Source organism: Panthera uncia, chromosome A2 (genome assembly GCF_023721935.1).
Source record: "Panthera uncia isolate 11264 chromosome A2, Puncia_PCG_1.0, whole genome shotgun sequence".
NCBI lineage: Eukaryota > Metazoa > Chordata > Mammalia > Carnivora > Felidae > Panthera > Panthera uncia.
In genome coordinates this window covers 10,551,072-10,578,830 of record NC_064816.1, presented here as the reverse complement: position 1 = coordinate 10,578,830, position 27,759 = coordinate 10,551,072, and the positions used below count along the sequence as shown (strand labels likewise).

The following is a 27,759-nucleotide window of genomic DNA, read 5'->3' as shown; positions in this document are numbered from 1 at the left end:
TCCCTCTTTTTCTGGATCCTAACTGCTTTCCTCCTGGATCTCAAAATGATGTTAGCCCAGGGAAGATCTCATTCAGCCTAAAGAAGAACACTCTGATTAATCTAGAGCTTTCCCCAGTGAGGAACAGGGGCTTTAGGGGCAAGCCTGGCTGGGCTCAAAAGCTCACAAGGTTGTCCCTCAGCATGCCCTCTTTCTGGTGGCTTGTGAGGCTCCAGCCAGAGGCTGTCACCAGCCACAGACTACTCCCGGCCCCTGGAGTCTTCCTTCTGTTTTCATTGTTCCCATTGTTGCCTGTTGGGCATTTTCCCAACTTTTTTGGCCTCTTTGCCCGAAGTCACAGAGGGGAAAGTACCTCTTGGGCTGCCTCCCTGTCCCTCCCAAGTAATTAGAAGCAGGCTACAGGGGGAAGGGGTGCTTTTAGGAAGGCCACTGGTGAGGGGCACTTGAGGAAGAGTGGCCATGCAGCCAGGTGACCTGTCCCAAGTGGGGTGGGACGCTGGGCTGGTGGGCGAGAAAAGGCTCTCAAACCCAGAACACTGGACCAGTCCGTAGTGAGACCATCAGAGCCCTCGGGGTTTGCTCTGTGCACATCTCTGAAGGGGTGTCGCCAGTGCAAGCACCCTCTCAGTCTTCAGTCCCCTAGAATAATGACAGCCTCTGGGGGTGGGGCAGGCCAGGGTGGCCACATCATCCAAGCCCTGTGAGAGGCACTGAATAGGATTTTTTGCTCTAAAAATAAATATCAGCCCTTTTTTGGTCATGAATCCAGCATTTCAGCAGAAAACTGCCTGATGAAAAGTCCCTTAAGGAACAGCATCTGTGTTTCAGGGAGTTTTGTTTTGTTTTTGTTTTTCTTTGTTGTTGTTTTTTTTGGGGGGGGGGTTGGTTTTTTGGGGTTTTTTGTTTTTGTTTTTGTTTTTGTTTTTTCTCCCCTCTTCCTTTTTAAAGTGTAGTTTGTGTGTACTTCTTCAAGGCTTATAACAGTCTCCTGGCACCTCGGAGCCTGCCTTCTAGAGCTGGAAGCAAGTTTGAGGAGGTGTAGTTCACCATCAGCAGCTGGTGGATGCTGGCCACCTCCTGTGCAGAAACCCTGGGACACTTCCTCGGGGCCTTGGGTTCTAGATCCAGCCTCTCCAGGGCCCTGCAGTGATGCTTGCGAGTTCCTAGGCTGCTCTCTGATCCTCTGGCCAGTCTTCTTCCAGTCAAACTCATTTGCCAAACAGACTATTTTGAGTTGCCCTTTGGCCTGTGCCTGATGTGTTCCCAGTGCAGCTCGGCCTGGCTGGAGCCAGGGGGCTTCATGCCCAGAGATTCCCACAGGACAGTTGGGAAGCTGCTGGCATTGTCTTTCTGGGAAGATTCTGCCGTCTTGGAACAAATGGCAGCCTGGATTCCCACAGTGTCGGCCTGTGTTGCCGCTCCACCCCTTCCCACACTCGTGCATACCAGCTATAGCCACAGGCCAGCTCGCCTGCAGGGTCTCTGCTCCCTTGCTGTCCAGGGATCCTGGCCTCCTTGCCCATCGGGCTTTTATCTATCAGGGAACTCGATCTTTAGACTCGAGCCGTCACCTGTGCCCAGTGCCCCAGGAATAGGGCAGAGAGAGCAGTGCCCACTCACTCCTCATTGGCAGCCTCCTGTGTGTGAGCAGGGGCACGTGCCAGCTGGGCCTTGACACACCAGCCAGCCTGCGGGGCCGGAGGAGTTGCTGTAGGAGGGGCGGGTGGCCTGGGCCTCTGCTAGCGCCAGGGCTCCCCAGTCCGTTGCGTTGAGGGGCTCTGTGCCTCTGCCCTGCCCTTACCCTCAATCCTGTCTCCTTCCCTTGAGTGGGGGCGGAGGGGGGGGGCGGGGGAGGAATCAGTGTTTTAATCAGATTTTACAAAAACGTTTTAATTCTTTGTACAATTACCATCCTATGTAAAGATGAAATTTGTGTTGAGTTCAAGATTTTCATGGAATAAAGATCACACAGTACTCGAGGCCATCTTCATGTAACCCTTTCTAGAGAGTTTTGTGTGGGTGTCTCGGGGCTGGTGTGTCGTGAAGCTGTGCACTTCCTGTCTTGTCTTCCTACCAGTAACTCCAGCAGGAGGCTCGGGCCACATGAGCTGTATGCAGCTGTCCCAAACAGGCTCCAGCACCCTTTGGTCCCCACCGCCGGCCCCTTTTGTGACCTCTGGTCCTGGAGGTCTGCTGCGTACCTCCCACCGGTTCTCCCGCTCTAGGCCCATCCCCCTCCCCACCGGCACTTCCCCCCAGAGACCTGGGACACTTGCCAAGGCAGCCAACACCCACTCTCTGGAACCCCTGGGACCCCACAGCATTTTGTCCCCATGAGTGCTCACGTGGGCCTCTCTGCTCACGGCCTGCGAGGGGATAGTGAGGGCACACAGAGCTACCACCGTCCCTCCTTTATGGTAGGAAAAAAAAAAAGGGGGATTCCCCTGAGGCCATGAGATGACAGGCCACCCCAGCCCTCTCTCTGCAACACCGTGTCTTCTCCTGGTCAGACTTTCCCCACTGAGCCTGAGCCCTTTCTTACCCTAGGTTCCAGTCCCCCAGCCTCCCAAAGGCCTGCCCATGTGTGAGTGGCTGCTCCAGCCTCCCTCGAGTTTCAGTGTCTGTTCCTGGGATCTGCTGCGAGAGGTGCCCGTCCTGGAGGGACGCCCCCGCCCCCAGCCCCTTCCTGCTCCCTTCGGCTCAGAGGCCTCTGCACACCGTGCTCTGCCCAGTGCATGGAGGGCCCCTTTGGTCCTGGGCCTCCCACCTTTCTAGTTCAGTGTCCCTCCTTCACCCTGCAGCTGCCAGCGCCATGGCCCTAATCCCGCAAGTCACCCAAACTGTCCCCTTTGTATGTCCCACCCACAAGAGTGTTCCTCTCACCCGGTTTCCTGCCGTGACCCAAAGAGCCCTGAACCCTCTCCTGGCATCTCCAGTGTCCGGGTTTGAGGCCGGGCTTCTGGTTCCCGTGTTCCAGGTGTCCCCGGTTGCGGCCATTTGTATGAGGACGTGTGTCCATAGCTGCTGAGGTCTTTGTCACTGTCTTGTCTCTTGCATGGAATGGTGAGCTCTTGCAGGGCATGAGGTCCCTTCTCCTCCGTTTTGGTAGCGCGCTGTGCCCTGTGGCTGTGCACCTCACAGAAGCTTAGCACGGCCCTCCGTGAAGCAGCTACCAGCAGAGGTGGCACGCCTTGGGCAAAGCATGTGTCCTCCGACACCAGCAAGAGCCGGCACCCTGGCAAGGAGCTCAGGGGAAGCCAGGCAAAGCCAAGAGGTGTCTCTTGGTGACAGGAAGTTGAAAGGCACCGTGGGTCCCGTCTCCTACCTCGTTGTTGACTTCATCATTTCCTAGGCCAAGAGTGCCGACTGGGCCTCCTCTCCCTCTCTGGGGTTCGCACACCAGCGATTCTTGGCAGGGGACAAACAGGTGGCAGAAGATCCTTAGCATATATCTGTGGGTTGGGTGTGTGTGTTGGCAGTTGCCCATTCCTTGCAGGGACAGGCCCACCCTGGACAAGGCCATACGATGGCAGCAACAAGCCGCTGGCCCCTGAGGAACCAGGGCACACACTGCCTTCTCCCTGCAGCACGTTGGCTGTGTCCCATCACGGGGACTTGTCTGAGGCTGGTCTTTCACGAGGAAGGGGATGCTGGTTGGTGGCCACCTTTGCTGGCCACGGTAGCGAGCACCTTCTCCGTTTCCTCCGGGTCATTCCTGAGACGCTGGCCTGCCTTCCCTCCCTCTCTCCATCAGTCCCTCCCCTAAAGTGCTCACTCTGCAGCCAGGCCTTGGCCCATGCTGACGTCACCACTGTCACCACTCTCGTGCAGCTCTGCTTCCCCTGGGAGGATGGGAAGGAGTCAGCTTAGAGGGCAGGACAGTTGGAGGCAGCCACGTCGTTACTTTGCAGCTGCGTGACACAGGGCAGGTCCCTTAATTTCTCTGAGCCTCACTTGGCTGATCCATCAAATGGATGTGATCATTTTGAGTGGCACTATTGTTCCCAAGGCAGAGCGGGCTGGGGTGCAGACACTTCGGTCACCATAGTGGCATCTGACCCAGCAAGTGGGGGAGACACTGGGCGAGGAGGTCTCTGTAGCTCATCTCCCAGCGTACCCGGGCATCATCCTTTAGTGGAACTCGTGGGCAGGGAGGCTTTTCAGACGTGGTCCCTGCTAGGAGAAGTGGCAGGCAAATGGGTAGGTGACGCCCCATACGTCTCTCTCTCCCGTGACCGACTCCCGTCCCTGACGGAACCCAGCTACCCTCCCTGTCACCGTCACCAGCCCTTCTGAACTTACCCTGTGTTTTCTCCTGGCTCTGCCTCCAAGGCCGGCTCACAGTCCTCTCCCCCAGCACCTCACCACCTTCTCTTTCCCTCTGCAGAGATGGCTCCGAAGTCAAAAAAGAAGGGGCACCCCGGGAGGGAGCAGAAGAAGGTACGTGGTCTCAGGGGTGTCCTCCAGCGGGTGAGCAGCTGGCCACCTGCCCTCATGGGCCCCGAGGGTACACAGGAGTGTCCCGCCTGCCTGATGTCAGCCTGTCTGTCCGCAGCACCATCACCACCACCATCAGCAGATGCAGCAGACCCCGGCCCCCGTGCCCCAGCAGCCCCCGCCGCCTCCCCAGCAGCCCCCGCCGCCTCCACCTCCGCAGCAGCAGCAGCCCCCGCCCCCGCCGCCCCCGCCTTCCATGCCGCCACAGGCAGCCACCACGATGAAGTCCTCGCCTCCGCCCTTCATCGCCGCCCAGGTGCCCGTCCTGGAGCCCCAGCTCCCAGGCAGCGTCTTCGACCCCATCGGCCACTTCACCCAGCCCATCCTGCACCTGCCGCAGCCCGAGCTGCCCCCTCACCTGCCCCAGCCGCCCGAGCACAGCACTCCACCTCATCTCAACCAGCACTCGGTGGTCTCTCCTCCAGGTGAGCTGCGGCCACGCCTGCCGAGGTGCAGGGAGGCCCCCTTCCCGTCCTGCTCTTTCACTGACTAGGCACTCTGGGCGACCTGTGGAACCCCCTCGGCTGTAGTTGTGTTGCTTCCAAAGGGAGGCCAGTTGATTTTCCAAGCCATTAAGGAAATGACGGGAGACTGAGACGCACGCCATGGGACAGGCCCCGCACAGAGTTAGTTCTTTGATACGGAAGACACCGATTTGTTCCTTCCGTGGGCTGGGTGTCGCGCGAGGTAGAAAAAAGATACGCTGCCGCACGCTGCCTCCAACCTGGGGATGGAGGTGCTGGGGGATGCATGCACACTTGGGCCAGAGACAAAGTAGCTGGGTGGGGGGGGCGGTTGGGGAAGGCCTGCTCTGAGACCCACGGGGCAAGGAGGGAGGTCGGGGGGCAGGGCACAGGGCAGAGTGGCGCTGGCGAGGGGCCCGATCTCATAGGCTTCTCTGGAAACTGTTCTTATTCCTGAATCTGTGGGAGGCCAGGGAGGGTGGGGCAGCCAGTGGAGGGAGACCCGTAGGAGGTCAGGATGGAGTGGGAAGGCTGGGCCGTGGGGTGCAGAAGCCGTGAGCCTCACTGCCGCGCCCTCGTCTTTCCAGCTTTGCACAACGCGCTGCCCCAGCAGCCGTCGCGGCCCAGCAACCGAGCCGCCGCCCTGCCCCCCAAGCCCGCCCGGCCCCCGGCCGTGTCACCTGCCCTGGCTCAGCCACCCCTTCTCCCACAGCCCCCCATGGCTCAGCCCCCCCCAAGTGCTATTGCAGGAGGACGAAGAGCCACCCGCCCCACCCCTCACCTCCATGCAGATGCAGCTCTACCTGCAGCAGCTGCAGAAGGTGCAGCCCCCCACACCGCTACTCCCTTCCGTGAAGGTGCAGTCCCAGCCCCCGCCCCCCCTGCCGCCCCCACCCCACCCCGCCGTGCAGCAGCAGCTGCAGCAGCAGCCACCACCACCGCCTCCCCAGCCGCAGCCACCGCCCCAGCAGCAGCACCAGCCCCCCCCGCGGCCCGTGCACATGCAGCCCATGCAGTTCCCCACCCACATCCAGCAGCCCCCACCACCCCCGGGCCAGCAGCCCGCACACCCACCCCCGGGCCAGCAGCCGCCACCGCCACAGCCCGCCAAGCCTCAACAGGTCATCCAGCACCACCCTTCACCCCGGCACCACAAGTCAGACCCCTATTCAACTGGTAAGTCGGCCCTTGCCCCCTCCCCCGCCCTGCCCCGGGCTCTGGGAAAACTGGTGTTGGGCCCAGAATCTTGTCTTTAAGAAGCCCAGTGGGTCAGCTCAAGCTCCAGGCTGAGGTGGGCCCAGAGTTGAGCCTTGAAGGCTCTGGGTTGGTTGGAGAGGTGGCTGAGAGGGGGCGTTGGGGCTTCATGTAGCATTGTTATCTGGGGTCTGTCTTGACTTGCCACCTGAGATGACTGAGAATGGGGTCCCCGCTGGCCCTGGTCTGGGAAGTCGCAGTCACGAGCATTACAGTACGTTGTGATCCTGTTAGGTGGGGAAGCCAGGAGCCCAGGGAGGCATCTTATCCATTTCTGAGAGTCAGGACAGGCTTCCTGGAGGAGGTATCAAAGAATGAGCCAGAGCTAATTTAAACAGGGTAGGAAGTGAGGTCCAGACAGAGTTAGGGGGCAGGCCAGGGTAGCTGGGGCTGTTTGGGAACCTGTAGAACTAGGTGCCCTGCTCTCAGTGTTGTAAAGCTCACCTGGTACATGAGGACCATGTGGGAGAAAATTGCGTTTAAGCTGAGAGGTGGCTTGGGGCACACCCAGGAGCCATCTTCCATTTCCTGCTCCCTTTCTCCAGCCTGGTTCAGGCTGCCCTTTCCCACAGCAGTGGTCAGGCTGCACCCTCTCGCCTTTCCTGGCCCCTGTTTTTTAAGTGTCTGTGACCATACCGTGCCGGGCAGCTTCAGCGAGGGGGATTGTTCCAGTCAGTGCCTCCTGGTGTGCTGACGCGTGAGGATCAAGGTTGAAGTTCTTGGACTTGGCAGGGAGGACCACGTAGCCTGGCTGGGGAGTGCAGGTGCCGCCTGCAAATTGAACAACAAGGCTGTTGATCTCGGGCCGTGACTGCTCCTAAACCTAGCAAAAGCTGCCAGGTGCCAAGTGGATCATCGCATGCCCTGAGCCAAGAACAGCTGTCTGTTCTCCCTGGGAAAGGCTGCTGCTGGTCCCAGCAGCTGTGCTGCTCGCCTGTTTTCGCCCTTGAGGAAGGCCAGGCTTCCCTGTGGGGGGCAGTGGGGGAAAGGGGTAAGCCTCCTCTGGCCACCTACGCCATGAGTCCCCAGGCCCACCTCCCCTGCTCTCCTGCGGCCTGGGATGGGTCACAGGGAGCAGTGTGGGTTGGAACGCAGCCGGGGACTTCGGGCCAAAGGCCAAGTGGTTGGAGTCTCAAGGGGGTTTCACAGGCATCTGTGGGCATGTGGCCAGCTTATAGGCACTACCCCCGAGCCATTGGACCTCCCCTCTAACGACTGGTAGATTAAACAGGTGCTGCTGAGGGAGCCACCCGGACAAGAGACTGTTGCAGTCCTGTCCTATGCCTGCAGATCCCTAGGCCTGGACTGGGGCCACCGACACCAAGTCTGGCAAAACCTGCCACGCGGGGCCAGGGGCCAAGGGGTCAGGGGCAGGCTGATCCTTGGCACCATGTTGTCTCTGAGCAGCCGTTCTACCTCTCTTGAGGTTAGGAGCAAGTTCTGGCTCTAGAGGGATGGGGGCAAGGAAGGTCCACCATACTTGGGGCATTGTGGTCTGTGCCAGGCCCAGGAGACTGGTGGAAGGCCAAGGGTGTCTGTGTCTGTGCTGGCAGATGGCGGCTGGAATCCAGCCTGGAGAAGGTCAGTGGAAGGGCCTGCGTGCGGAACTTGGGTTAGGTTGTTCAGTGTGAGGCACAAGGCAGGACCGGGAGCACGGAAGGGCACTGCAGAGAGGTGGCTTTGTGTTAATGGGCAAGTATGGCTTGTCCCATGCTGGGGCCAGCCAAGACATGTCAAGGATCCAAGCAGGAGGGTGTTTCCATGCTGGAATAGGTAGAGAGTTGAAGGCGGGACTGGGTGACCGTGACCTAAGGCTGTTTTCTCACCAGTGAAACTGGGGAGTCAGGCTTAAGTGCTTTGATGGGGCTTTCAAGACTCCTGCCCTGTGCCAGGTGCTTGAACCTCATGGCTGCCTGGATCTCCACTGACCCTCCCCTATGCTCCCACCCCACCGTTGGTTTGAGGAAGGTGGGTGGCTGGGTGGGCTGGCTCAATTCCCATAAGAGCCACAAGGTGAGGACTGTTCTCCCGGCTCTGCTGTGGTGGGCCAGTTCCAGGAGTCCCCCTTGTGTGGGGCTTGCAAGCTAAGTTGTGTGGGGAGGGAGGGTCCTGGGCATCTGGCCCTAGGCCCAAAACATTTGTCCATGCAGGCAGGTTAAGCCATGCGTGGACAGCTGGGAGCCCAGGATGTCTATTCTGTGAGGTTATTGAGGTCCCTTATATTTAACCCAGCCTGTGCCATAGAGGCATCTGGAAAGCTTTTAAAAAGCACTCGGGCCCAGACCTTACCTGCAACCAAATACATCAGAATCCACTTTTCAAAGATTCTTGGTGATTCTGACACCAGGACTGAGCTCGTGGCTCCACAAAGCGCTGCTATCCGCACAGCAAACTAGGGGCCTGACCTGCTCAGGGCTCAGCCACTGTGGGTCTCGGCCGGGCCCAGGCCAGTGGCTTCCATACAAGTTGATGTGCTCCTTGTCACCTCTCCTAGGTCACCTTCGCGAAGCCCCCTCCCCGCTTATGATACATTCCCCCCAGATGCCACCGTTCCAGAGCCTGACCCACCAGTCGCCACCCCAGCAAAATGTCCAGCCTAAGAAGCAGGTAAAGGGCAGGGCTGGGCCACAGCCCCCAGGGCCAGGTGTGGGCCGGTGCCAGAGGCACCCACCTGCCTCACCGGCCACCGTGCCTGTGCCGTCCCAGGAGCTGCGCGCGGCCTCTGTGGTCCAGCCCCAGCCCCTGGTGGTGGTTAAGGAGGAGAAGATCCACTCACCCATCATCCGCAGCGAGCCTTTCAGCCCCTCGCTGCGGCCAGAGCCCCCTAAGCACCCGGAGAACATCAAGGCGCCCGTTCACCTGCCCCAACGTGAGTGCCCTCTCTGCCCCCGGCCTGCACTGGACGAGAGCTTTCTGTGGGCTTATTGACTGTGCCCTGCTGGGCTTGGGGGCAGGGGGGAATGGGCCCCAGCCGAGGCCCACAAGCAGTTTGTGTTCCAGGGCCTGAGATGAAGCCTGTGGACGTCGGGAGACCTGTGATCCGGCCCCCTGAGCAGAATGCACCCCCACCAGGGGCCCCCGACAAGGACAAACAGAAACAGGAGCCGAAGACACCAGTTGCACCCAAAAAGGTAGGAGCAGTGAGTCCACGAGTGTCCCTCACTCCAGGGAGGCACCTTGGTGGGTGTGCCCGCAGGCTCTGGGCCTCTTGGCAGGGCCCCTCACCCCCCACCCTGTGGTCTCTCTGCCTGGCAGGACTTAAAAATCAAGAACATGGGCTCCTGGGCTAGCCTGGTGCAGAAGCATCCCACCACCCCGTCCTCCACAGCCAAGTCCTCGAGTGACAGCTTCGAGCAGTTCCGCCGCGCTGCCAGGGAGAAGGAGGAGCGTGAGAAGGCCCTGAAGGCGCAGGCCGAGCACGCGGAGAAGGAGAAGGAGCGGCTTCGGCAGGAGCGCATGAGGTGGGCTGGGGCTGCAGGCAGCCTGGGGTTTTCTGGGGCTTGCTCTGCCCTCCTTCCCGCCCTGCCCCTGCTCACTGGCGGCTCTGGCCTGCTCTCCTCAGGAGCCGGGAGGATGAGGATGCGCTGGAGCAGGCCCGGCGAGCCCACGAGGAGGCTCGCCGGCGCCAGGAGCAGCAGCAGCAGCAACGGCAGGAGCAGCAGCAGCAGCAGCAGCAGCAGCAGGCGGCCGCCGTGGCCGCGGCCGCCGCCCCCCAGGCCCAGAGCTCCCAGCCCCAGTCCATGCTGGATCAGCAGAGGGAGTTGGCCCGAAAGCGGGAGCAGGAGCGAAGGCGCCGGGAAGCGGTGAGTGGGGGGGACCTCTGGGCAGGGGCTGCGAAAGGGGGCCGCGAACCCCGGGGTGAAGGCAGTCTCTCTCCGAGGGGTGGGGTGAGCACCCCATGCAGGGGCGGGGGGGGGGCGTGGGGCGGGACGGGGGTGGTGCTCAGGACAGGGCTGCTGCTTCTCTGCACTGTGCTGGCCTCAGGGTCTCAGAGGGGGCTCAGAGCCAGTGCCGAGGTGCCTGGATGTGGGCCCTGAGGGCATGGCCAGTGCTGGAAGGGGCTGAGGGGTGGGCGGGGAGTTCGGAAGCCATAGCCAGGGGAGGGCACCTCTTCTCACTCCCTCCTTCCCACCTCTCCCCTCCAGATGGCAGCTACCATTGACATGAATTTCCAGAGTGATCTATTGTCAATATTTGAAGAAAATCTTTTCTGAGAGCACCTAGGTGACTTCTGACTCTGATTTTCTGGCAAAACGTTGACTCTCCATAGTGTTAGGGGCGGCAGTGGAGGCGGTAGCAGCGGCGAGGGGGTGTCTCCGGGCCTGGCCCTCCTGCATGCTGTGCCCGGGGCAGGCCTGACGGGCAGCTGAGGATCGCAGAGCCTGTCTGCCTTACAGCCAGCTGGACAGCCCGCCACCCACCACCCCCTCACGGGACGTCAGCTCAGAGCACGCCTCGCCACGAGCAAGTGCCGGCCAGACCCAAGCCGCGCGTCCCCGCGTGCAGGGCACAGGCCCTGCTCTCCGCCAAATGTCTACACAGTATACACAGGACATTGTTGCTGCCGCCACCACCGTGACTGGTTTCTGTCCCCGAGAAAGTGACGTTCGTGACGTCCTGCCCACCAGGAGTCCTTCCCCCCACACCCCAGCCACCACCGCCCGCTCCCAGGAGGCCAGGGCAGGCCCGAGCGAGCTGGAGGCGGGCGAGGGCGCCGGCCCACCCCTTGCTGGCACTGACTTTGCCTTGAACAGACCCCACCCCGCCCCTCCCCCCACAAGCCTTTAATCGAGAGCCGCTCTCTGTAAGTGTTCGCTTGTGCAAAAGGGAATAGTGCCGTGGAGGTGTGTGTGTGTCCATGGCAATTCGGAGCGAGGTGACTGTCACACGCGCGTGTGTGGGCCGGCCTCGCCCAGTGAGTGAGGCCACCAACCAAAGTCAGTTCCTTCCCAACTGTGTTTCTGGGTTTTTTTTTTTTTTGTTTTGTTTTGTTTTTTCCTATATATATTTTTTTTGTTGGATTCTATTTTATTTTTAACTCTCTCTTCTCCTCCAGACACAATGGCACTGCTTATCTCCGAAATGGTGTGATCGTCTCCTCATTGAGCGGCGGCTGCCACCGCGCTGTGGGTAGTGTGTGACCGTGGCTGTACTGTGTAGTGAACATAGTTGGCATATCTTTGTTTGAAGTTTGTTGGTGACTCCACCAAACTGGTGTAAAAAAAAAACTCAAAAAAACCCACAAAAAACAAAACAAAACACAAAACACACACAAAAAAAACTGCCTATATTTTACTCAGTTTCAAACTTTATTAGTCTATTTTTAATTATAAAGCCATGTTTTCTTTTCCCTCCCCACTCCTTTGTTTTTTAATGTCAAATCTGTTTTGAGTTGTTTTTTACCAGGAAAGGAAGGGCCAGGGGATGAGGCGGGCACCGGGGGCTGGGGGCCACAGACCACTGAGGCAGAGGCTCCCCACCCAGCCTGACCAGCCGGCTGCCACTTCCCCTACTTTTTTTTTTTTTTTTTTTTTTTTTTTAATTTTATAATTGGAGCCCTTGGTGAGGTTACGTGTGCCATGAGAACCCACTCTACACCACGTCGCTGGTGCCTCAGTGTTGGCCAAACTCTGGAGTCACTGACTGGTTTGACTTTCATACGGTGAATATGCATTTGGTCTGTACTGATCATGGAATAAACACATCTCTCTTTTTTAATGCTGGTGTCTTCCTGACATTTCTTTGTGAACCACCTGTTGCCTAGGTTAGGCCCAGGGCCGCTCCCCCGCCCCCCCCCCCCCCCAAATCCCAAACCACCTTTGTACAAGAACTACCACCAGGGCCACCTAGGCCGTCTCCTGTGACCACGTTGAAGCTGTGACACGGAGCCCAGGCACCCATTCTTTCTATGGACCCTGGTCTCCTAGCGGGGTGACATGCTCCAGCAGAACCTGGCCAGACTCCAGACAGTATTTTCCCCCCTTCGCCCTCCTCCATCCTGGTCCCCCACTCACCAGAGGACTTGGGCCACTTCTGCCACCTTGCCTGCCTCTACCTTAACTGCTCCTTTCATTTAAGCTCAGGGTTAACCAGATGTTCTTAGATAAGTGTCCATCCCCCACAATGGGATCCTCCCCCGCCCCATGCATGTAGACACGCACGCACACATGCCTGCCCGAGAGATCCTGCCGTATGGCTACCCTGCCCCCCTTGCCTGTGTGCCACAAGGCGAGGGGGGCACTCAAGAGTGGCCCCTAGGATGTAGGATGAAAGTGTATCATTTATGTGTGCAGAGACGTAAACTGAAACATTTCTAGCACTGTTTCTTAACCCCTATCTCCCTTTTCTGTTTCAACCGGAAAAGCCCTTGTATCATCTTGTGTTTGGGATCTGCCGAAACCTCTTGGCAAGAGTGTAGTTCAGGCGGCCGGCCAGAGGCCCCCACTTGCCTCCCTACCCTTGCCCCACCCCCCAGCAGGCACTTCCTCGATGTGCCACTGTGCTGCCGGTTCAAGTGGGACTTCATTGGTTCTTTGGGGTTTCTTCCATCTCATCCCACCCCCTCACTTCTGTTCCGTGTTTTGTTCAGTAACTTCCCCAGGCCAGGTCCGACTGTTTAGCTGGAGAAATGGTTTTGTCTGCACCTTCCTTCTAAAGATTTAATTCTGCCATGGCCCTCTCCACACCTCCTTGATGGGTGTTCCTCTAACTGGGTTGTAATTAGAACTTGGATCTACTATTTAATTTCTCTGGCCATTTCCCATTCCCTCCCACAGTACTAGAAATCTTAGTCCTATACAAGAGTAAGAGGTGTGTACAAGCCCCCCACTGTACTGTATGCACGGATCGCTTGGCCAATAATTATGTCAGTGAATCTGAGACTTGTATTAAACACTTTAGACATTTGTAGAAGGGAATTCGTAGACTTTTCACTTATATACTAAAGGTTTTTTTTTTTTTTTTTGTGCAGTTCTCATTGCAAAAATAAACATTTGTACTGAATATAAAATTAACCATCCTGTGACTACTGCTGTGTTTTTGTCTGAGGGCAAAGCTGGGGTAGGGGGATGGAGGGAGTCAAGTTTTGTGTAGCAGAGGAAGAAGGGCGAGCCCCAGACTCCCACCAGCCATGCAGCCAGATTAGAGGACTCAAGGAGGCACAACCGGGATCACCCAGTGGCTGTGGAGGATTGATTTGATGGAAAGTGTAAAAGAAACCGAAGCTGTGATCCAGGCTAATCGTGCAAGAAAAGAAAGGTACTTGGTACAGGGAGAATAAACCTTTGTACAATACAAGCCATGTAATCATAGCCGTCCAACCGAGTCTGAAATACATTGTTTACTGAGGCCGAACCACATAAACCACCATGCCCCTTTAAGTAGGAACCCACAGACTTAATTATGGGCCCAGGATGGTGTCCTGTTCAGCCTTAACAACACAAAGGTAGAGGTTAGCAGTGGGAGGTGACAAAAATAATGAGAAGGGTGTTTAAAGTTAGAGAGGAAACCAAAAGGAAAACTAAAAATGGGTAGGGTCCGTCCAGGGGTGGTGAGGCTTGAGTCCATCCTTAATGAACTTCCTAAATTGGTCCTCAAGAAATGGCCACACAAGCCTGTCGAGCGAGATACCTGGGTAACCACCAGAAGAAAGCTAACAGCGTTCCAATGGCCGCCTCCGGGCGGGAGAGGTGGAGCCCGAGATTGTTGCTTTTTTCATAAATCCCGTTCAGCAAGTTGTATGGCTTTAGGCAAATGACTTAATCCCCGAATTTCAGGTTCGTGGTCTGTAATACAGAGATGTGATAATAGTACCTACACTTAATAGGGTTGTTACGTGGGTTAAACGGTGAGTGACCGTGAAATGTTTAGGATCTTGGGGGAAGGTTGCAAAACAGGAGGAAGAACCTGCCCTGTCGGCCTTCTCGACCGATCCTGACCCACTTCCTCTTTCTGACAGCCCCAGGGACTCAACCGGCCCGGTCCTCCGGCTCGCGGGCCGGGTCAGCCCTCTAGAAGTTAAGAGTCTCCGCGTCTCCATTGGTCGCCACCGGCGAATCCCCACCCCCCAGCCCGGCCTCAACACCTGCCGATTGGCTCCCGGGCGAGACCTGTCACCCGCACGTCAATGACCACCGCCCTCCAATCACAGCCGTGCAGGGGCGGGGCCGGCGGGCGCTGGACTAACTGGAGGACTTCCCGGGGTCGAGGCCACTGGACCCGCCGTTGGAACCAGGCCTGGGTGAGGGTGCTGTTAGGTCTCTCCCAGCCAGGCCAAGGACAGGGCCGCGCACTCCAGGGAGGGGAGCTCCGAAGGGCGGCGGCAGGGGCTCTCAAGTCCTCCCCGGGTTGCGGCGACCGCCCGCGCCTTCTAATCCCAGCCAAGGCACTACCTGTCCCCTCCTTCCGCTTCCGGGCCCGCCCGCCCCGCCATATTAGGTCCCGGCCCCGCCCCCCGTCTCTTCAACCCGGACCCGGGCCGACCCCCAGTTTATTGGCCCAGCCCTCGCACCCAAAGTATCCGGGCCCAGCCTCCGGCCTTCTCCCGCCCAACTTTAGGCCCCGCCTCATCTGGACTCCACCCTCGCCCCGCCCGCCCTCTAAGCCACGCCTCCATCTCCTATGCAGCTCCTAGGCCAAGGTGGGTCCACCGTTCCGGCGCGTAGGCCGCACCTACCCTGCATTGCTCCGCCCCTTCGCTCTAGGCTCCGCCCATTTCACTAAAGTCACCTCCTTATCCCCTGTTTGTCCAGACATCAATCTCCCTCTAGACTTAATATTCCCACCCACCCGCGGCGGGAGTCCTACTAGGCCCCGCCCCCTCATGAAGCCCACCCCCCCACCCCCCGCCTGCCTAGGCCCCGCCCTCAATTCTCTTCCCCTCTCCTCAAAGCCCCTCCCCAGCCTCGGAAGCCTGGTCCTCGCAGGCTCCATCCCCGCACCCTATCCTTGTTCCCTGTCTCCGTCGCGCCCAGGTGTTTACCTGGCACTTAGGTGACTCCTGTGCGGTGGCTGTTTCGATATAAGCCTCCCTCCTCTTTTCTCGGCGCGTTCCTTAAGCCCCGGAGGCACGGAGGGTCCCCAGACCAAAGGCGGTGGGCTTCCCAGCCCGGATCCCGCCTCGCTGCTGCTGCTCTCGCCCCCCGCCCACACCCCCGAAGGCAGCGCCGAAGTCGTCCCGGGTCGCGGCGACATGCCGGAGCTGGTGGTGACAGCGCTGCTGGCGCCGTCGCGCGTCACTCTGAAGCTCCTGCGCGCCTTCATGTGGAGCCTCGTGTTCTGCGCGGCGCTGCTGACCGCCGCCGTCTATGGCTGCATCGCGCTCACGCACGTGCTGTGCCGGCCCCGGCGCGGCTGCTGCGGGCGCCCCCGGCGCACCCCACCCGCCTGCTTGAGCGACCCCACGCTGGGCGAACACTGCTTCCTGACCCTCAAGGTGAGCGCGCGTGCGCGGGCGGCTGTGCGGGGGGCCGTCGGGGCTTCGGGGGTCGAGAACCCCGGGAGGTCGGGCCCCGTCGGGGCCGAGCCCCGGTGAGCGGAAAGCAAATGGTGGAATCCAAACGGGGGTCGGCGCGTGGCCGGAAGGGCGGGCAGTGTGTGTGTGTGTGTGTGGGGGGGGTGTCAAGCCTAGTGCGGAGGGCCTCCCCGGGTCTCTGACTGTGTCCTCCCCCAGAGCTCGGGCCTGCGCCTCCACTATGTCTCCGCTGGACGTGGCAACGGACCCCTCATGCTGTTTCTGCACGGCTTCCCGGAGAACTGGTAGGTATGAAGCCCAGGGGCTTGGGGCGCCCAAGGCCGCAGGTGGAGCTGGAGGTGCCGCGGGGCTGGCTGGGTAGACCGGGGGCCCAAGGCATAGAAGGGGGTGCTCGAGGACAGGCGTCTCCAGGAATGTCCCTGCAGAGATGGGACAAAGAGGTATCAGTGTCGACGCTGCCCTGGACCCAGAGTGCAGCCGACCTTGCCTTCCGCGCGGCGTTCCCCCATCTTCCTTTCTGGGAAGTCCAGGGCAGGGAAGTGGGGTTGCCGAAAGCCCCTGCCGGGCGTAGGGTGGAGGTGCAGCCTGGGGACCCTGACTCAACCTCCCTCTCCACCCGCCTGACAGGTTCTCCTGGCGCTACCAGCTTTGGGAGTTCCAGAGCCGCTTCCACGTGGTGGCTGTGGACCTACGGGGTTACGGCTCCTCAGATGCACCTCGGGATGTTGACTGTTACACCATCGACCTGCTGATGGCGGACATCCAGGATGTCATCCTGGGCCTGGGTGCGGATACCCCCATCCCAGGCCTGCCCTCCCTCACCCCTGCCTCGCCTCTCCCTGGCTTCTCACCTCCCACTGGTTCCTCTCACCCCCCAGGTTATTCCAAGTGCATCCTGGTGGCCCACGACTGGGGTGCGGTCCTCGCCTGGAATTTCTCCATCTACTACCCGTCCCTGGTGGAGCGGATGGTAGTTGTCAGTGCGGCCCCCATGTCTGTGTACCAAGGTGTGTTGGGGAGCCCGGGACGCTGGAATATGCCCGTGTGGAGGGGCTTGTCTCTGTGTCTGCACTTCCTTGTCCACCAGTCAACACCGCCCCCCCCCCCCCCCCCGGGGGGGCTGGGGACACCCATGATGCTCCCAATCTACAATCAGTGAGCGTGCACTCAGGAGTAACTCACGGTTTCTGAGCACTTACAGGTAACAATTGCTCTGACAAGGAGCTTTGCATATACATAACCAACACAAGCCTCTGTGCATACGAAAGTGTCGTTATCTCCACGATCCAGTTGGGGAAACCGAGGCAAGAGAGGCTTAATGTCTTTCTTCTGGCAAGGAAGGCATAGATGAGTAAGCAGATACCCGTCTCATCACCTGATTCTAATTCCCAGTATAATAGTCCTAGTGCTGTGGTCTCTCTCCCGCTCTCTCTCTCTCCCTCCGTGTTGTTTCTTGTCTGTCTCTGTCTCTAGACTGTCAGCTCTCAGGCGGGCAAGGGAGTTTTGTTTGTGCCATTTACTGCTGTGTCGCCAGGGTTTTAAACAGGTCCTGGCATACGGTAGGTGCTCAATAAGTATTGAAATGCATCCAGACCTGGGCAGTGGCTGCAGACAGAGGTGTCCCCATTCTGTGGATACAGTGACCACTTGGCAGGGAGGGACACCGGCACCCGGGCCAGGAGGAATGTCGGGTCACCCCCACGAGGTCCGGCATGCGATGACATTCCTGAGTGTTGGTGCATCTGTGTGCCTGACCTGGGTGCGTGTAGGAGTGCGAGGGGGTGGGGCCACCCCAGGCCCAGGCCTCACATCTGCCTTTCCCCTGCCGCCCACAGACTACTCTATGCACCACATCAGCCAGTTCTTCCGTTCCAACTACATGTTCCTGTTCCAGCTTCCCTGGCTGCCTGAGAAGTTACTGTCCATGTCTGACTTCCAGGTGCAGTGGGGCAAAGGCCTGGGGGTACGTGGAGGGTGGGGGGCTGGGACTGGGCAGGCTGGGCACTGAAACCGTAGGTCTGCTGTGTACCCAGATCCTGAAGACCACCCTCACACACCGCAAGAGAGGCATCCCACACTTAACCCCCAACGAGCTCGAGGCCTTCCTTTATGACTTCTCCCAGCCCGGTGGCCTCACTGGGCCCCTCAACTATTACCGAAACCTCTTCAGGTGAGACCAGACCCGGGGCGGAAGCTCAGGAGGGTTCTGGGGGGGCAAGGGGGAGGGGCGGTTATTCTGCCACCTGTCTTGGCCCTAGGAACCTTCCCCTGGAGCCCCAGGAACTGGCCACGCCCACGCTGCTGCTGTGGGGAGAGAAGGACACGTACTTGGAGCAGGGGCTGGTAGGAGCCATCAGCAGTCGCTTTGTGCCCGGCCGGCTGGAGGCCCACATCCTGCCGGGCGTGGGGCACTGGATCCCACAGAGCAACCCCGAGGAAATGCACCAGTACATGTGGGCCTTCTTGCAAGACCTGCTAGGCTAGCAGCCCTCGCTCCCTGGCCTGTGTGCACCTGGGAGTCCACACCACGTGCACACCACGACGGACTCCCGGATCACGCACAGGCGTGGAACTCCTAGACCACACACGAGTGTGTCTGTGGATGCCCGCAGGCGCACCAGGCTGTTTGCTCACACACCGGTGTGAGTGTCTGTGCACGTGAACGAGCACTTCAGCCCTGGGGAACCGGGTACTTCTCTCCTCTGTGGAGCTGGATACCCAGCGTCCTACCTCTCCCCTCCCTGGGGCCTTCCCCTTCCTGCCAACGTCAGCCCCCAGAGCTGCACAAACCACAGATTCTGACCTTCCCGTCCCTGGCTTTCATCTCCAATCTGAGTCTTCAGCTAAAAGCTGTTCTGTCCAGTAGGGTAACTGGCAGCCGTATCTGGCTGCTTCGATTTAAATGGAAATTAATTAAAATATGATCGATTAAAAATCCAGTCCCTCGGTCACTCTAGCCATGCTTCAAGGGCTCCACTGACACATCAGCATAAAGCATTCTATTGGACAGTGCTGATGAGGGTACTCCTAGAATAGGGGTGTCTGTACCTGGCTCCTGACCAGCTCTCCAAGGAAAGACCCTCATGTACAAGCAGGTGTGTGTCTAGATTCCTGTCTAGGCAGGCCCTGGGCAGCTCCCACCATCTCCCTCCCGGTTGTGACTCCAGACCCTGCAAGGTCAAGATCTCTAGGTGCGGCCTGGGCAAGATCCCTGGGATCCCTGTCTCAGATTCGTGGAAAAACAGCCCTAGGCTATGCTAGGGTGGATGTTTGAGATTCTGGACAGGGCACAGGAAGGGACCGGCTCCCTGAATGACCATCTGAAGTCTGAGGCCTGCCTCTCCAGCGCCTGGAATCTTCTCCAAGTTAACCACAGATTCCGCTGGTTCTTTGGGGCGGGGGGAGGGGGGGGGAGTCTCTGGCTCCAGCCTCCAGATGAGGGTGGGACAAATAGAGGGTGAATCATCCAGCCTCAGGCTGACCATGGCCCTTCTGTCTCCCCAGCCTTTGCCTGGCCTTTGGGGACCATGTCATGACGAAGGCTGATGAATCTCTCTGGGGACCTGCAACCTCAGAAAAACATTCTCTTATCCCTGGGATGGGTCTGGCTGGCTAAAACTTGCCTGTTGGTCATCCCCCTCTGTACTGTCTTGTCTCTAACATAACATCCTTTTCATTCATCCTGTGTGTCAGGCACTGATCTAGGCGCTGGGGAGTGAACAACACAGCCTTACTCTGGAGTTAACAGAACGGGCATAGAGAGCTAGGTGAGTGTCTGGCGACTCAGGAAAGGCTTCCCTAGCTGGGGGACACACTTCAGGGAGTGGGAAGCCGTAAGCAGGAAGGTTGGAGGTGGAAATAAGCCTAGGCTACTGGAGTAACAACGTGGGGATTAGTGGCAGCGAGAGAGGAGAAGAGGCCACAGCCAGACCGCCAGGGGCTGTGAGGAGTTTGGATTCGGTTCTCAAGGGGAGTCAGGGAAGAGTTTTCAGCAGGGAGGAACATGGCTTGCATTTTGAAAAGCTCCCTGTTGTGGCCGGACAGTCCCACGCAGGAGTGCGAGCGGCGAGACAGCTGGGGGGCCATGCGCTGCCTCAGCACGTGGGGCCCGACGGGGGCCGGGATCCCCAGCGCCCGACCCACCTCGGGGCCCCCCCCCCACTTCCAGGGTGGGAACAGTGCCCCTTGGGGTCGAGGAGATGGGCCGGAGGGGAAGGGGACCCCGCGACCTCGGAGCCTGGGGTGGAGGTCTGGGCCGAGGAGGCCTGCGGGCAGGATGAGGGTGGTGTGTCCAGGGGGCGGTGGGTCTGGCGACGGTTGCCAGGGTGATGGGGAAAGGGCTGATGGTTGACCGGAACGGGTAGCGGTTGTCTGGGTGATTGGAGGGGCCCAGGCGAAGGCTGACGGGAGGCCTCGGACAGTTGCTGGGGCGACAGGTCCGCTGACGGTTGCCAGGGTAACAAGAAGGCGCCGTCTTCCGCCTCCTCGGCTGCAGGCGGGAGGGAGTCAGAGTCTGGGGGTGGGGGGGAATTCATCGCGGTGATTGGGCAGAGTCCTGGCTAGCGAGCCAATAGAGACTCGTGACTCGGCCGAAGCCAGCCTGAGCCAATCGGGGCGCGCCTTTCTCCCAGAGGCGGGGCTGGGCGCTCGCATCCTTTCCAGGCCGGAGAAGGGACCCGGAGGGTTTGGAGGGAGGCGGCCCGGCTGAGACCCCTCCCAGGCTCGGCGACTCCCTTCCCCTGCTCCGAGCTCCCGGCTCCAGACCGCCTTCCATCATTCATTCATCAGTCAGTCGGTCGCTCAGCCATTCATTCATTCATTCATTCACTCGTTCATCTGTCCTGCCACAGGCTCAAAGACTTTGGCGGTACACCAGAGGAGGGGCAGGGGAGGCGGAGCCGGGCTCGAGTGGAATAAGCAACGCGGGGGGGGGGGGGGGGGGGGGGAGGACACTTGGGGAGTGGGAGGGAAGGCTCCCTGGAGGAAGCAGCCTTGGAGCTCACCCCTGCAAGGATGCGCTCCAACCCACGGAAGCCTCCACGCACAGCTGATTTAGTGTTCCTTGAGACTGGGAGGGAAGTTTGGGATGAGGGAAGACGTGGAAGCAGAGGACACAGGACTTGGATGTCCCGAGCACCCTTAAGCAGGAGTGAGGAGGGAAGGATGGGGACCCCAAGCTGTGAGCCTAGAGGAGATAAGTGGCACATTCAAATGGGGTAAGTTGAGGCAGGTTTGCTACAGGGACCACACAGAGTGAGCAGGGTTTGGAGAAACCAAAGGGGCAAAGCAACCATGGAGAGCCATTACCATCTCCTGGTCCCCCTGACCAGACAAGGGGAAAGAAGGATGTTAGAACCCAAGCACAGATTCATGCAGACAGGCCCTTTGGTCAAGGGGTGCTACTAGCTGAGCTGACCCCACAGGCAGGGATGCAGGAGGATTAATACCCCATTCTCTCCTTTGGCTTCATCTTCTGCCAGTGCCTCCTATTGGCCAGACCCACCTGGAAGCCAGAGGACAAGGCTGTCCATTGATGCATCAGTAGAGGTCAGCCTCTGGGGGCACGGAGTGGAGTGGAGGAGGGGAAGAATGAAGGGAAGGGGCACGGGGGAAAAGGGGGTGAGGGGGAGAAAGTCAGGAGCTTGGAGGTGGGGCAACATGAAAGCACTCACTGCAGATTCCTGTGAACTTCACTTTGTCGTGGAAGAAGGCTCAAGCTCTAGCCAAAGGAAGAGGTAATGAAAAGCCCTGGGGAGGCATTTCCCTTCTCTGAAACAGGAGGACAGGGAGGGAGGACAAGTGCCACACTTACAGGGAGGAAGACAAGTTTCAAGGGCCAGGGAGCCAAGGACAGGCAGGGGCCATCAGGGCATCATGGTTCAGACCTGAGCAGGAGGAGATGGGGTCTGGAAGAAGGTTGTGCACACGGACGACTCCAGCGGTCTGAGCCCAGGGCCTGGGAGGCCAAGATGCCCAGCGATGTCCCACCCAGTGGAGGGTCCTACGACAGGGACACCGCCACCTCCAGAGCTGCAGGGCCGGCAGCTGCTCAATAGAAGTGAGTTCTGTTCTCTTCACTCTTTTCCATACTCAGTTCTCACCCCCCCATCTCCTCCTCCAAGAACCGCCCCCCCCCCCCAGCCCCCAGCCCACATCCCTTCCTCTGGCGGAGACCTGATCTAATGGGGGCAGTCTCAGAGCTGCCAATGGGCACATTCAAGTCCCACCTGCTGGCTCCTGCTCTGCACTGAAATGTGCTTGGTAGATTCATTTGATCGACTGATAGTTGTTTCACCTACTGTGGGCTAGGCTCTAGGCTAGACACTTGGGGATTCAGCAGTGAGCAAGACGGACACCCACAGAGCTCAGAATCTGAGGGGGACCCAGGAGGGATCATGTGGTAGGCGGGGTGGGAGGGGAGGCCATGGGAGCCCAGAGGAGCTAGTGTGAGGCCCCAGGGACCACTCCCTGGGAGAAAGGAAGGCAGAGCTTCCACAGGGATCTCCTACAACCTCCGATCAGCTTCTCCCTGCTAAAACGCTCCAGCGGCGGCCACCGTGCTTGCAATGAAATCCCAGACCCTTGAGACTTGGCCCCCATCGTCTTCCTCGACCTCCCAGCTCTCGGTCACTGTGTGCCCAGCATTCTGTCCCCCTCACCCTTCCTCCTCTGGGCCTTTGCACTCGCCTTCCCTCTACCTGGAACACCCTTCCTCCGGCTGTTTGCTCCTGTGTGGCTTCTTCTCCTTCTTCAGGTCTCAGCTGTAACGTCCCCTAACTCGGTGAGGCCTGTCCTGCCTGCCCCTGTCACTGAAATCTCTCCTCCCCCCTTGCCACCGTCCATGGTTCTTATTTGTTTGCCTTCTGGTTTCTTTTCTTCTATTTATTAACTTAAAAAAAAATTTTTTTTAAGTTTATTTATTTTGAAAGAGTGAGGGAGAGAGCTTGAGCAGGGGAGGGGCAGAGAGAGAGGGAGAGAGAGAATCCAAAGCAGGCTCCGCGCTGTCAGCATGGAGCCCGATGCAAGGCTTGATCCCACGAACTGAGAGATCGTGACCTGAGCTGAAATCAAGAGCCTGTCTGTCTTTGACAGCTGTGCCTGTGGTTGGTTGTCAGTAAAATGTTTGTTGAATGACTGAATGTTTGTTGAATGAGTGAATGAAGGCGAGGAGAGCTGGAGGGGCAGAGTGAACGGAGCCTGCAGGGTATGAGAAAAGAGCTCCCAATGGTGAACGCAGCCCGTGCCAAGTAAGCTGAGGAGGGTGTCACTCTGGGCAGTGGGGAGCCATAGAGGGTTGGAGCATGAGAAGGCCCTAGGGAGGCAGTGGCCAAAAGAGCTGGTTGGGTCTGCGGCCGACAGCCCCTGGAGTCCTGCCTTCCCACTCTTGCCCAGGGCCCACACCCAGCAGCCCTCACCCCTGCTGGCTCCCGTGGCCCGCTGTCTGGGCCTGAGGGCCGGGCCCCAGCTTTGGTGCAGAGGGCGGGACTGTGGTCCCTGGAGGAGAAGCTGAGGGCACGTTCTCAGGTTCCCGGTCATCGGCCCGGGCCCGGCAGCTGTGTCTTGGCCTGGGCCCAGGTCCTGTGTCCCTGGGGACTGAGCTCATTGAGGAGAAACGCAGTCCTGGGCCAAGGCGGCCATCAGGGGCAGGGGAGAGGGCTCGGGCTCACCCCCTATCTCCACCACATTGGGAACTGTGTGGAATCCCACTGCGAGGCTGTGGGAATGGTCGTTCCAGACTCTCCTGTCCCCCAAGGGTCCTGACACCTTGGGCTGGGCCTGCCACTGTGGCTGGAGGGCAGCAGGATCCTGGAGCCAGGACTCCGCATTCTACTTGCTGAGTCCTGGGGACTTGACATGGGATTGACACCCAGTAGGGGCTCTGTAAATGTGTCTTTCTGTCTTTTGTCTCCACTGTCCCTCATGCTGGCCTCAGCCTGTGTTTTCACTACTTTTGCTCCCTTTCCTTCTCTGTTTGCTATGGACCAGATGCCACTGGATCAGCAGAGTCACAGACTCTAGGCTTTCTGCCTAGCAAAAGGGGGGGGGGGTTGTCCAAGTTCCTTGGTTGCTCCTTCTGATGGGGAGCTCAGCACCTATTAGGACATCCATTTCAGCAAAAAAGTCCTTTCTCAGATGGGTCAGGGGAGCAGCTAGCCCACCTCGTGAAGCCCCTACCTTTGCCCCTGGACCCTCAAACCCTTTTCTGGGCCCCCAGACTTCTAGAATGTACTTAAGAGGGTGGTCTGGGCCCCCAGTGGCAGCCCTTCTGGGCTGGCCATCCTAACTCCTTCAGCTAATTCCTGAGTCACCAAACCCTTCCATGTCACCCTCTCTGTGCCCAGACCATGCTGTGTGACGCCTGGTTCCTGGGAAGCTCCCAGTCTAGGTGGGGATATAGAGCAGGGCATAGATACCCAACCCCTTGTGTGTGAGGCTGATACAGAGAGCAGGAGGGTGCTGGGATAACGCAGGGGGGCTCTGTCTGGGGGGGCAGAGAGGGCTTCCCAGAGCTGAAACCCTGAAGAATAAAAGGAGTTCACCAGGCACAGGGATGGGGGGTTGGAAGGCACACCAGAAAGAGAGACCAGCATGGGCAAAGGGGTAGCATTGTGGGAAATAGCAGAGCATTCCCTATAACTGGAAGAAAATACATTTAAAAATTTTTTCTTAATGTTTATTTATTTTTGAAAGAGAGAGAGAGCTTATGTGTGGGAGGGACAGAGAGAGAGGGAGACAGAGGATCTTAAGGGGGCTCTGTGCTGACAGCAGAGAGCCCGACACGAGGCTTGAACCCACAAATTGTGAGATCATGAGAGAGATCTCACGTGAGAGAGAGAGAGAGAGAGACGGAGCATGAGCATGAGCAAGGGAGGAACAGAGAGAGGGAGACAGAATCTGAAGCAGGCTACAGGCTCCGAGCTGTCAGCACAGAGCCCGACGTGGGGCTTGAACTCAGGAACAGTGAGATCATGACCTGAGCCGAAGTTGGACACTTAACCGACTGAGCCAGCCAGGCGCCTCAAGAAAATACATTTTTGAAGAGAACACTCCCTGTGAGTTCCTGCTTGGGGAGGAAGCAAAAGGGTCCTTGTAACCAGCTGGGTGTCCCAGCAGAGGGAAGAACCTGGGCAAAGGCCATGAGAGCGCAAGGCCTGCTGGGTGAGGAGGGACACTGAATCAGTGTGATGATGAGAAGGGAGGGGCTGCAGAGGGTAAGGCCAGTCTGAGGGCTTTGAAAGCAGGGCCCAGGGGCTTGGATTTCCTCCTGGGGTGATGGGCACAGGGACAGACTTGAGCTGCACCTGCCCTAGGGTCTATTGACTCAGTACACTCACTATGAGTCAGGCCGCGCTCTTTCTTGTGCAACTTTTGTCCTTTTCTCTGCCCGATCCCCACCCCCACCCCTCGTACTCCTTGTGGCCTGGAGTCACTCAGGCCTGGGTTCTCATATCACCTCTGGCCCCCAGGCTGCGGCCATTCACTTGTCACCCTCGGCCCTTCATGCTTCTTCTTTCTCACTAATAGCACTTCTCTGTCTCCTTCCCTCTTCCTCTTCCAGCATTTAAAAATTATTCAAGGTATTAACGGATGAATGGATAAGCAAAATAGGGTATAGCCATTCAATGGAGTCTTAGCCATAAGCAAGTGATGTACTGGTACATGCTCCATGGTGGCAGATGAACCTCAAAAAACGTTATGCTGAGTGAGCGCCCGGGTGGCTCAGTCGGTTAAGCGTCCGGCTTCGGGTCAGTTCATGATCTCGCGGTTTGTGAGTTCGAGCCCCGCGTCGGGCTCTGTGCTGACAGCTCAGAGCCTGGAGCCTGTTTCGGATTCTGTGTCTCCCTCTCTCGCTGTCCTTCCCCTGCTCATGCTCATGCTCTGTCTGTCTCTCTCAAATATAAAATTAAAAAAAATAAAAAAACCCCACACATTATGCTGAGTGAAAAAAAACCAGACACAAAGGGCCCCACACTGTCTGATTCCATGTATATAAAATGTTTAGGCAAATCCATAGAGGGAGAGGGAGAAAGCCATTTGGTGGCTTCCAGGAGCTGGAGGAGGGGGCTGGGGAGTGGCTGCTCTAGGGGATGGGGTGATAGAAATGTCTTGGATGGGGCACCTGGGTGGTTCAGTTAGTTGAGCGTCCGACTTCGGCTCAGGTCATGATCTCCTGGTTCGTGGGTTCAAGCCCCGAGTCCAGCTCTGTGCTGACAGCTTGGAGCCTGGAGCCTTCTTCAGATTCTGTCTTTTTCTCTTTCTCTGCCCCTCCCCAGCTCACACTCTCTCTCTCAAAAATAAATAAACATTAAAAAAATTTGTAATGGCAATTGGTTAATTTTATGTGAATTTTGTCTCAAGTTTTTCATAAATCCTCAGAGGAAATCATAAATACGTGCCCAACCCAGCGGGTGAACATTTGATGGGCACCAGGATAGTCACATCGTCTCAAAGTATCTCCCCACGTGATACTGATATTTATTTATTATGGGAGGAGGGGACGGAAGAGAACAGTCCCTTGATAGTAGGGAAAGTTGGCCAACTTCACACAAGTGATCGAAGTGTAACACCCCCAGTGTTGGGGACTAATGTCAAGTACCTCCTAATCCGAGGCACTGGGGAGGACCAGCACCATCTCTGTGGTTCTGGACAAAGACATACTCCCTGGTTGGGAGGACTGAGCAGGCCAGCCCGCTGGAGGACATTCTGAGAAATGAGTGGCCTCGATTCTCCCAAAATGTTAATATCACAAGAGACAGGGAAACGCTGAGGAACCGATCCAGATCAAGCAAATGTGGCAAAGCGTGGAAAGGGTTGGCGAATCCCGACAAAGGGCATGTGGAAATTATGCTATTCTGCATTTGACATTATTTTATTTTATTTTATTTTATTTTAATTTTTTATTTTTTTTTGCATTTGACATGATTTTAAAATAAAAAGGTTAAAAGTTGCCTGAAGCTTTCTGGGCTGCTCTGGTGAAAATCTCCCACCGTGGCTTCTAGATGTTCAGCCCCTGTAGGTGACCCCTAGGCTCCACGGATTCAGCGCCTTATCCCCAACCCATCCCTCCTCCCTGCAGCCAAATTACCATGGGGGACAGCCTGGCCTCTTTCTCCTCCTCCTCATGGTGCCCCGTGTGACCCCTGGTCTGTCCACTCCTCCTCCTTTCTTTGCTTCCTCCTGTGGGTGCAAACCTGTGTCTCTGCTGCCATTTCCCTCTCTAGTTCAGCCTTCCAGGCTGAGCTCCACTGGACCCTCCTTTGGGGAGCCCTCTCTCGGGGAGGAAGGTATACCCCCAGCCCCTGGAACAAAGCCAGACATAAAGCCAGAGATTTATACCCACCTGTTGAATAAATGAATGAACAAATCAGTAACTACCCTCAAGCAGGGCCCTCACCAACCCCTCTGCGTGCCCCTCCCACACTCTGTCCCTCCCTCTGGCCCAGCTCTGAACCCCCAGAGCTGCTGGTTTCTGTGTCGGGCTTTTTCTTCCGTGGAATGAGGGCTCCTCCAGGGCTGGGCTTGGGGCCTTTCGGGGTCCCCATTATCCCCGCATGGACAGAGTGGGCTGCAGGGAGGCTTTGCAGCATGACTGATTTGGGAAAAGACAGTTGATCAAATTGAGCAAGGCTGAGCAGCAGAGAAGCTGTGAGGGGAATGGGTGGGGCTGGGGGCTGGGGTGGACCTTTGGGGTTCACACAGGGTAGTAAGGAGGAAGAGGGGTGCTTTCCAGGAGAGCTGAGAGTAAGAAGATGTGTGTGTGTGTGTGTGTGTGTGTGTGTGTGTGTGTGAGCGCGTGCGCACACATGCATGGGTCTCCTTCCTAATGTGTGTCTGAGGTCTGAGGCTGCAAATGCTGTCCCAGGCTCAAGGCCTGGCTGGGCCTGAGCTTTGGGTTTGTGTTTTATATCTTAAGTCCCCGTGAAGCTCTGTGCATACGTCTGCAATGGAGCAGGGTGGTTGTGTGCGCATGAGATTCTTAGGACGTGCCTGGCCTCAGTTTTGGAGGATCTGTGGATCTGTGTTTGTGCCCTGGCTCTGTGTGCGTCCCTGGGCTCTGAGTGTGTGTTGGGA

The 27,759-nt window shown here is 58.1% G+C and overlaps 2 protein-coding genes across 2 annotated transcripts in view; both read left to right on the top strand.

Moving 5' to 3' along the window:
- Positions 1–13,231, top strand: part of BRD4 (bromodomain containing 4) — an 87,332-nt gene extending 74,101 nt beyond the window's left edge. Inside the window, 10 exon segments of the mRNA XM_049640077.1 lie at positions 4,388–4,440; positions 4,556–4,922; positions 5,549–5,688; positions 5,690–6,137; positions 8,710–8,822; positions 8,922–9,084; positions 9,216–9,346; positions 9,471–9,676; positions 9,778–10,018; positions 10,361–13,231. Coding sequence (XP_049496034.1) covers positions 4,388–4,440; positions 4,556–4,922; positions 5,549–5,688; positions 5,690–6,137; positions 8,710–8,822; positions 8,922–9,084; positions 9,216–9,346; positions 9,471–9,676; positions 9,778–10,018; positions 10,361–10,429 — 1,931 coding nt within the window. The 3' untranslated portion in view covers positions 10,430–13,231.
- A 536-nt stretch (positions 13,232–13,767) lies between these two features.
- On the top strand, positions 13,768–19,080 carry EPHX3 (epoxide hydrolase 3). The gene is made up of 9 exons (XM_049640078.1): positions 13,768–14,454; positions 14,772–14,853; positions 15,273–15,648; positions 15,886–15,971; positions 16,315–16,472; positions 16,566–16,694; positions 17,523–17,626; positions 17,721–17,857; positions 17,946–19,080. The coding sequence occupies exons 3-9, from the start codon at positions 15,406–15,408 to the stop codon at positions 18,169–18,171; spliced, it is 1,083 nt and encodes a 360-aa protein (XP_049496035.1). The 5' UTR covers positions 13,768–14,454; positions 14,772–14,853; positions 15,273–15,405; the 3' UTR covers positions 18,172–19,080.
- Positions 19,081–27,759: the final 8,679 nt, after the last annotated feature.